The 9,132-nt window shown below is 43.5% G+C and overlaps 1 protein-coding gene across 2 annotated transcripts in view; it reads left to right on the forward strand.

Annotated features, from left to right (window-relative positions):
* LOC108937804 (neural-cadherin-like) overlaps positions 1 to 3,517 on the forward strand; it is a 139,645-nt gene extending 136,128 nt beyond the window's left edge. The window contains exon 33 of one of the 2 annotated variants that reach the window (XM_029257678.1): positions 1,117 to 3,517. In XM_029257678.1, coding sequence (XP_029113511.1) covers positions 1,117 to 1,617 — 501 coding nt within the window. In that variant the 3' untranslated portion in view covers positions 1,618 to 3,517. The remainder of the gene's footprint in view (positions 1 to 1,116) is intronic. The other variant, XM_018757962.2, reaches the window with a different exon arrangement.
* Positions 3,518 to 9,132: the final 5,615 nt, after the last annotated feature.

The following is a 9,132-nucleotide window of genomic DNA, read 5'->3' on the forward strand; positions in this document are numbered from 1 at the left end:
GGGTGGTGCTGGTGGGTGCTGAGGAGCGCTGTGCATGCTGGGGTCTTGCTCAGCTTTTAAAAAATATCCAGCTGCACGAACTGACAAAAACTGTACATTGCCTTGGATGAAAGCATCAGCCAAGCTAAGAAATAATAACATTATTAGATTATTCTGCACTTTAAAAGTAATATATTTCCCAAGCCAGGCCCATTTTCATTTTGTAATAATGTCCAAATTGTTTTATTTGGATGTCGGCGCATGACTGTAATTTTTGGGGTCTAATCTAATCACTGAATCGTTTAATCTTTAATCATTTCGACAGCAAATCCTTGCTGTCACCCCCCTACAACCTTCCCTCCAATAACCACTGTTCTTTGTGGGGGAGGCTGGGGGTGTTGATCTGGGTTCGAGTCACTGTGGTTCCAGAGAGGCCTCGGTCTTGGCCAAATTAGATTAATGGTGCGGCGATTATGCTGTTCTATTCAGAGGGATATAGCTTTCATAATCCCTGCCTTCAATTCCTCCCTCTCTAGCGTCGCTCTTCTTTAGATTCTTTTCCGATGTTCTGGTGATAAACATAATCGCATTTATGAAGAAATCCGTACGTATTCATGTTTTTCGTGTGAGCAATAAACAGAAGTGATGGTGGAATAAGTGTGGAGGACAATCTTTTTCTGTCCAGCTTTCTGTGTCACAGCCACCCTTGAGTGCTTCCATCTAATAAAATCAGTATGAGCATTAATAAAAGAAATATTAATGAGTAATAGATTAAAAAAGTAATATTTACTACACCTAGACAAAAAACACTTTAAATTGTGCTTTGACATCAGATACCTATTGAGTCGGATAAGAATCCTTTGTTTATATTCTTTTTACATCAACTTTCACCTCTTCCACAGTAGCTGTGTATGTTTTTTTAGGTTATTATTATAACTTACCCCAGATTTTTACAGTAATTCAGTATGTACTGATGTAAAGTTATGAACCTCAACAGTAAAGTACAAAATTCTCACTTTGTATGCAAAAATGAATCCTTTAAGTCAGATGTCCATTTGATGCCTTTAGTGACACACAGTAACACAATAGTAATTGCTTTTGTTCGTACCCTGAGCCACTCGCTGTCCCCTTCTGCAGAATGCGTATGACATGACGGAGCTGCAGAAGTCCCTTCAGCCGAGTCCAGCCCAGTCGGTTCAATACAGTCGACCTCGGGCGGTTCTCCATCATCCCTCTGGTCAAACGGAGCCTGGCCAAGGCAGCAGTGATGGCACCAGCACAGCCACAGTACGCCGGGACATCCCACCGGTGTGGGCCCCAGCCCAGCCCCAAGCTCAGTCGCACACTAGAGCGCAGTCTTCCCTCACAGGCCAGCGGAGCCTCTCGTTCTCGAGCCAGGACCTGGCTCGGTACTTGTGCGAGGTCATCCGTGATGCTGACCAGCGACCTGAGGCGATGCCATTTGATTCGCTGCGTGTCTTTTCCACCGAGGGAGGGGGCTCACCAACTGGGTCCCTCAGCTCCTTCAGCTCCGCAGGCCCTGAGGATGACAAAGGCCATGAATGCCTGAAGGAGTGGGGGCCACGCTTTGAGAAGCTCAAGGCACTGTATGAAAGAGCCGACTCCAGTGACCTCTGAGCGGGAAGTGCCCCCACGGGGAGGGAAGCCCATCTAGTCAATGGAAATAACCGCAAATGGTTGCGGACAAATCAAAACTGAAGAGAAGCAGTGTGAGGCGAATGGCTGAACCACATGGTCGCCCAGCAGCTGCCCCCTTTAGATCACAGCTCTGCTCCATCAGGAATCTCTAGACCTTCAGGGCCACAGCAGCACTGCTAAACATGGTTCCACAGAAATCTTTGGCTGCTTTGGTGCAGCAGCTTCTGATGTTGGTAGGAAATGTTTTCTTTTTAATGATATGTGATATGTGTTCTTCTCAGAGCGGCACACGGTACTACATATTTGTATAATCAGTGTTCCGAATGTGTCCGTGTTCCAGACTGGAAGTCCACGCTCTGCAGCCGTTCCACCACCTCTGTAAAGGCTCTCCACTGGGTAGCAGGTTCTGAAGTCCAGTTCAACCATATCTTTTTCACCTAATAACTCTTTACTAGAAATTCTCAAACTGTCTAAAGTTCCGAACTGTCCGGTTCTTGTCAGTGTAAAATTACCCTTTAAAGGCTAACTCTAGTGGTGTGGCCTACTTGGTTGGGTTTGCAGAGGGTCCTGCTATGAAGAGCCCGAAAGAAAAGAACCAGACAGCTAGTTGAAACTGGTTTGTCACCCACTCATTTTGGAGGTGGTTCGGCACTGAACAGGCAGTTGGTCGGTGCAAATTCACAAAATCTGGAAAAAAAAAAATGTTCTAAGAGACTCTGGGGAGCAGAAAGACTTCCAGAGACACTTGAACACCTGTCAGAGTGGGGTGTGGGCAGGGGGCATCTCTCATTTCATTATATTGAAACACACAGGGCTGTAAATCAAATAAAATCTTACTCAAATTACCTGTGAGCTTTACAAGAAAACCTTCTTGCCACAATTTGTTTTGCCCTTAAAAAGAAAGAAAGCGAAACGCCATCCACTTCCACATGGAGCCACAGCGCTGTGGAAAGAAGGACTCACAGCTTTGTCGTGAAATTAGAAACTGAAAACCGAAAAAGTTGCTTTCACTGCACATTAGCAGAGAGTAAGGCAATGTGCACCCAGCACCTCCGTGCTTTTGTGCTTAATGCGTGTTCAGGGACGATTATAGCGTGAAGTTTCAGGGAGAGGCAGGGAAGGTTTTTCAGAGAGGGATGGAACTCATGCAGCGTCTCGACAACATTCTATATTCTTGAATCACTCTTATAATGAAAGAAATGGCAACATTGTATCACCCCCATTCCATGTGGCATTAAAAGCCCTTGACTGTAGTTGTTATTTATTTGTGCGGAATTGAATGCTGAGCGCATCGCAGTGCATGGCGGTGAGTGAAAAGACATGATCTAATTCTAATGATGGAGTGCGGGGGCCCACTGTTCCACTTGAGGCCCATTTCTGGAAGGAATGAGATGCCAGGTTTCATTTTTATATGAAAAGATTCCCTCCTGGAGGATGTGGTTAAATTCTTCCTCCGCAACATGATTTTGCCATGGCCTTATGGCGGTTTCAAGGCCAAGGGTGATTTCCGATGAGGGACTGGAGGCACCCGTGATGATAAAATTAATTACAGTTCAAATGTAAACATTTTCTATGTATTGTTTTGGACTTCATTTTTTATTTTTTGCTTGCTTGCCAAATGTTGCTGGTATGAACCTTTAATGGCAAAACCTAGTCCGCGCAATTCGTTTTTGATTTGTTCCATAAATTGCTTTACGTCATGTGGTGGATTTTCCGATTGTGTGATCATTTTTGAGGTATTATGTCATTTGTAAAGCAAAGAAGAACAGCTGTCACCCTGTAAAATAAAACAGAAATACCTATTGTAATTCAGTTTCTGCTTCGAAAACAGTGGACTTGTGTTTCTTAATCATCATTGAATATTTATCTTGAATATTTATCTTGCCATATTTACTTCATGTATTTTTTTTTCAAAATAAATAAGTATATTTGATAATGCTCTTGACCTTCTTTTCCAGGTCCTTTACCAAAATTTTAGATTCTGCCCCCCTTAAACACAAACACACACACAAATACACTGTCTGAAGCCCCTTGTCCCAAGCGGGGTCACGGTGAGCCTAGCTAGCCTGGCAGTGCAGGGGTGGGGCACACCCTGAACGGGATGCCAGTTCATCACAAGGCACCCTAAGCAGGAATCAAACCCCAGACCCACCAGAGAGTAGGACTCGGTCAAGCCCACTGTGGCAGCACCCCCTCCCCCCCGCCCCTTAAAGCAAGTCATATTTTCTTTTGAACACATAACTCATATTAACAAAACTATGGTCTTTTCTATTACATTTACATTTATTGATTTAGCAGATGTTTTTCTCCAATGTAACGTACATCTCAGAAAATGTATCATTTTTATATGTAACTAAGTACTCTGTACTTTGAAGTAGTACCTGATAAAGTCAAATATCCAGGGGCTCAAATGAAAAACAGGACAACTTGTCAAAAAACTGTCAAATCTCAATGAATAATCACTGTTCTCACTGACTGTTCCGACTGCGGTAGTTTCCTTATCCAAACGTTATGACACGATTGCATTGCTTCAAACATTTAACATTCTTTATCGAAGACCATCTTTAAATTTTAAAATTAAGTTAAATTTGAAACTCAGTGATTTACATAATTGAGCCTTTTTTGTCCAATAGACATTGGATCCTACTTTGCCTGTCTGTGGAGAGGCTGGTATTGGTCCCCCCTGACGGCACTCTTTGATATTAGTCTATTGACAGTGAAAGCAAATTCTGCCTGGGCCCTCTGCTAATGGCCAGATCAGTTTTACAGTTTTCACTAAAATAAGTGATTAGTACAATCTCTAAAAATCAAAACAAATTCACTTAGATCTGTTCACCTGTTTTTGGATGTTGTTGCCACCTGTACCTATTATTTCCACAACATAAGGGATTTTCTCACCTGCTGTCAAGGACTTATTGACATTAATAACAGTATCCACAAATGTTTTTTACAGACATTTATATTATTTGCATTTAATAATCATGGAGCTAAATGGTGCATATTAGGACATAAGCATTCCACTAATCACACACATGCTGTCCAAAACCACTTGTCCCAAGTAGGGTTGCGGCAAGCCGGAGCCTAACCCAGCAGTGCAGGGCACAGGGCTGGAGGGGGAAGGGAGGGGACACACCCAGGGTGGGACGCCAGTCCATCACAACTCACAAGGCACCCCAAGCAAAACTCAAACCCCAGACCCACCAGGGAGCAGGACCTAGCCAAACCCACTGTGCCACCTACCCTATCCACTAGTTATTAAATTGAAAATAAAGAACTACTGACAAAAAATGGGAAAATACATACATACAATATGAAGAACTAGCCAGTAGGTATACTTATAGCTCTATAATAAGTTCTTCATTATGGTAGCCATTAGTTGACCGTCTTCTTTGTTTGTATCTGTTTTTCTTGCCTTATGTCTGTGTTAAAGCGCTCTGTGTCACTGCGTGAGAAGAGTGCTCTATAAAAAATAAAATAATAATAATAACTACAACTGCTTGTTCTGGGGGAGGGTTGCAGCAAGCAAGAGCCCAACCCAGCAACACAGGGCACAGGGTTGAGAAGTGAGGGGACACACCCAGGACGGACGCCAGTCCGCCGCAAGGCACCCCAAGTGGGACTCGAATCCCAGACCCACCAGAGAGGAGGACCCAGTCCAACCCACCACGCCACTGCACCCCCTGTATATCAAACAATTAATCAAATTTACCATTAAAGAGCAAAGAATAATAAATCAGTGCAAAATTATGTAATAATGCACAACGTAAAAGTAAATTGATGAATTTTTCAAACATACACCATAACCTTTTTTCTTTTGTAAATACATTTCTCATTGTATTTCGCATTGTCGATTATGTTTGTTTTTCCATTATTATTTTCCTTATTGGGGGAATGTGGTGGCACAGCGGGTTTTACCAGGTCCTGCTCTCTGGTGGACCTGGGGTTCAAAAGTTCTGCTTGAGGTGCCTTGTGACGGACTGGTGTCCCGTCCTGGGTGTGTCCCCTCCAGCCTTGCACTCTGTGTTGTTGGGTTAGACTCCGGCTCGCCGCGACCCCCCCGTTTGGACAGGCCGCTTCAGACAAGGTGTGCGTGATTTTTCCTTATTTTCATTTCAGTTCTTGCTCACTCTTTTATGGCATTTATTTTCTTCTTTACTTCGCATTTTCTATTTCTACTGTCTGTATTTCTGTTCCTGAAAGCACTGGAAGTAGGTGACACTGGCCATTGGTTAATAACCGAACAATTGGAATCTCATTGGTTGTTAGTTGAACCTTTGATATGTTATTGGTTGATAGCGGAACATTTTGAAGCACCCCATTTGTCCGTGTTTCTTTTGCAATTTACAGTATAGTAATTACATTTGGTTTAATATGCAGTATAGTAATTTAAATGACTATGGCGTTCATAAAAAAACACTAAGAAATTCACTTTTAATTTGCACATTAGTATATCTATTTTAAATTTATTTCTCTTTTTAATGGCTGACAGATTATTCCATGTATGGTTAAACATAGACAGAACCATTGCGGTGGACCAGCTTGTTGCACATACTGTTAGATGGAAGGTTTTTACTCAGAAACAGCAAAGTAATCAAGAAAGTAAGTGAATGCACAATTTTTTCAAAACAAAGTTGTTGGAAAAACTATCTTTGGTGGCCAGTTGGTGGCAAACCTACTTCACAAATAATGTAAAATAAGGAAGGAAGAATAAAGAAGGATGTATTTAAAGTTCACTGGCGAGATAAATGTTTATGCAAAGTGTAGAGAGAAGAGAAGGAGAGACAGTTGTGAGATATGAAACAGAATTAACGCTTTTTTTTATGGAAACTGTCACGCCCACAAACCAAGCAGCCACACCTGACGGTAATCAAGGCCAGGGATAAAGGCAGCACTGTCCCGGCACAAGGTTGTGGAATCTTGCAACGCCTTGGCTTGCGAATTTAGCAGTTCATCCCTCGCACCCTCTTTCTCTTTCTCTTTCTCTTTCTCTTTCTCTTTCTCGTTCTTGTGTTTACCTGGCTTTCAACTTCTGCTTGCTTTCCCTTGTTCTGAGTATTGTTTTGCCCTCAAAATGACGTTTGCACCCTGATCGGCCAACGCCTGTCCCTGACCACCAATTTCATCTGCTTCTGTGTGTTTGTTGGATCTGGGATGACCTCACCCACGCTTGGGTCCAAACCACCTACCTCCTGCCTCCCGCCCCTGACTGTGACAGAACCACACCTGCGAAATAAGAACTATTGTTCTGTAACAAGCTGAACACTACATCATTGTGTGAATTCTTGTTTTTCACATTTAAAGGAAATTCCATCTGTTGGATCATTACACAGAACTGCTGCGAAGTCTCTAACTCTGTGTGTGTGTGCGTGTGTGTGTTCATTCCTTACGGTCTGTTTAAGCAACATGGAACCTTCTAACATTTTGTGAACTGAAAAAAATCAGCTTCTGTTTCTCTGCAATCTGTAACTATTTTTTTTCTTTTTTTTTAAATGCCTTGGCCGGGGGGGGGGGTTTTGCAGTGGCGCAGCGAATTTTGCCTGTGCCTGGTCTTTGGTGGGCCCGAGGCTCGAGTCCCGCTTGAGGTGCCCTGCAACGGACTGGCGTCCCGCCCTGGGTGTGTTCCCTTGCCCCACACCCTGCACCACCAGGCTAGACCCCTGTTCAGCCCGACTCCCCTTGGGGCAAGCGGCTTCAGTCTGTGTGCGTGTGTGTGCGCGTGCGTGCATGCCTTGGCAGGTTTTTCCCTGAAGCGTACAGGTTTATTTACACGCGCTCTACACATTACATTGTTCTCTTGTTTGAAGACGTCTCGTGCCTCCATGCAGATAAATACCACATAGATTTAAAAATTGATAAGCATTTTTTTTTTCCGAGCTGGAGACTAATCCCATCGAGAAAACAACTGAAAAGATGTGCAGTTGGCCTGAAACGGATTTTCAATGCACAGAAAGGAAATGAAGAGGATTTTTCAGATATTTTAAGTTAAAATATAAAGGTCTCAAGTGCAGTTTCGTGCTGCCTGCATGCTATATCCCCTGAACCGGGTTAATAGCAGTACGGCCTGATAATATGCATCTTAACAATGTGCATTTTATTACAACTGCAATAAATTTCGTAAATGAACTAGACTTAAAAAATATGTAAAAACTCGAGCAGTTTATGAATTGTGGCCATCCAAGCACAGAAATGCATGCTGTGTACAATAACTGTACAGCTGTGATCTCACATATTCAAACTGCAACTGGTTTATACCTGAAATTCCAGGTGAGATAAGGTTTGTTGCACTGCTGCAGTTTGAGCAGAGCTGGAGAGGGACATCAGCACCCCTCAGGATTCTAAAATGGTGACCTACCCCTTTTCACCCTTCTCTATTCTTCACCTTTCTCCACCCTTATCCTTTCATCTCTACTCTTCTTCACCCTTCTCTACATTTCCCTACTTGGCCCTACTGGAATACAAGTTCAGGCCAAAAGTTTTTCCGCTGGGCCATCAGTTTCAGCACCAATGACCCGTGTGATTGGTTGTGACAAGCATGTTGAGGGGTGCACTGCAAATTGTCAGTTGTTCACTTTTTTTTGCAAAAACTGCCACAAAGCCACAACTGAACTTGAAAGTTGTGATGATGATGATGATGATGATGATTATGATGATGACCTCTGCCCCTGTCTCGATAACTCAGCAACCTCAAATGCTCGCCGTCACAGAAAGTAAATTTTTTTTCAGGTGTTACATTTACAGCATCATTTCATTAATTAATATGAGTTCACTGTATGGATGGGGAGGGGCGGGGTGGGGGGTGGGGGTGTGTGGTGGTGCAGTGGCTTTGACCGTTTCCTGCTCTCCAGTGTGTCTGAGGTTTAAGTCCTGCTTAGGGTGCCTTGTGACGGATTGGCATCCTGTCCTGGGTGTGTTCCCTCCCCCTCCATCCCTGTGTTGGGCTCCGGCTCCCTGTGACCCCTCATGGGAGAAGTGGTTTCAGACAGTGTGTGTGTGTGTGTGTGTGTGTGTGTGTGTGTGTGTGTGTGTGTGTGTGTGTAGCTGGGTAAATAATTCTGAGCTTGTAACTAATAATTGTGACTTTAATGCTGTAAGCCTATTTGTAGAAAAGCATCAGCTAAATTAATAAATGTTGTGTGTTTAAACTGTGCTATGTCTCTGATCCTTCACACACTGGTTTACCACTGTATGTAATGTAAAAAGGAAACATTTTGTCAGTTTTGTGGCACTTCACTACGCTGCCTGAATGCTTACATGGAATGAAATTCCCTAGGTTCCACTCTACCGGGTTGAGGGTTCGATGCTGCTGATCGCAGCTCTTCACTCCTGGTCCTGGAGAGCATCACCAGCTGTGTCAACCAACACCTGGGTACTGGGAGAGAAGGCTAACATTAGGCTGGCGTGGGAACTATTTAGTTCAATGAGGAGCCGAGGAGCTTGCGGTGCAGCCGCCAGTGATGCCTGGTGAATAATTCACAGTTTGTGCCACTTTTCAGT

Source organism: Scleropages formosus, chromosome 1 (genome assembly GCF_900964775.1).
Source record: "Scleropages formosus chromosome 1, fSclFor1.1, whole genome shotgun sequence".
NCBI lineage: Eukaryota > Metazoa > Chordata > Actinopteri > Osteoglossiformes > Osteoglossidae > Scleropages > Scleropages formosus.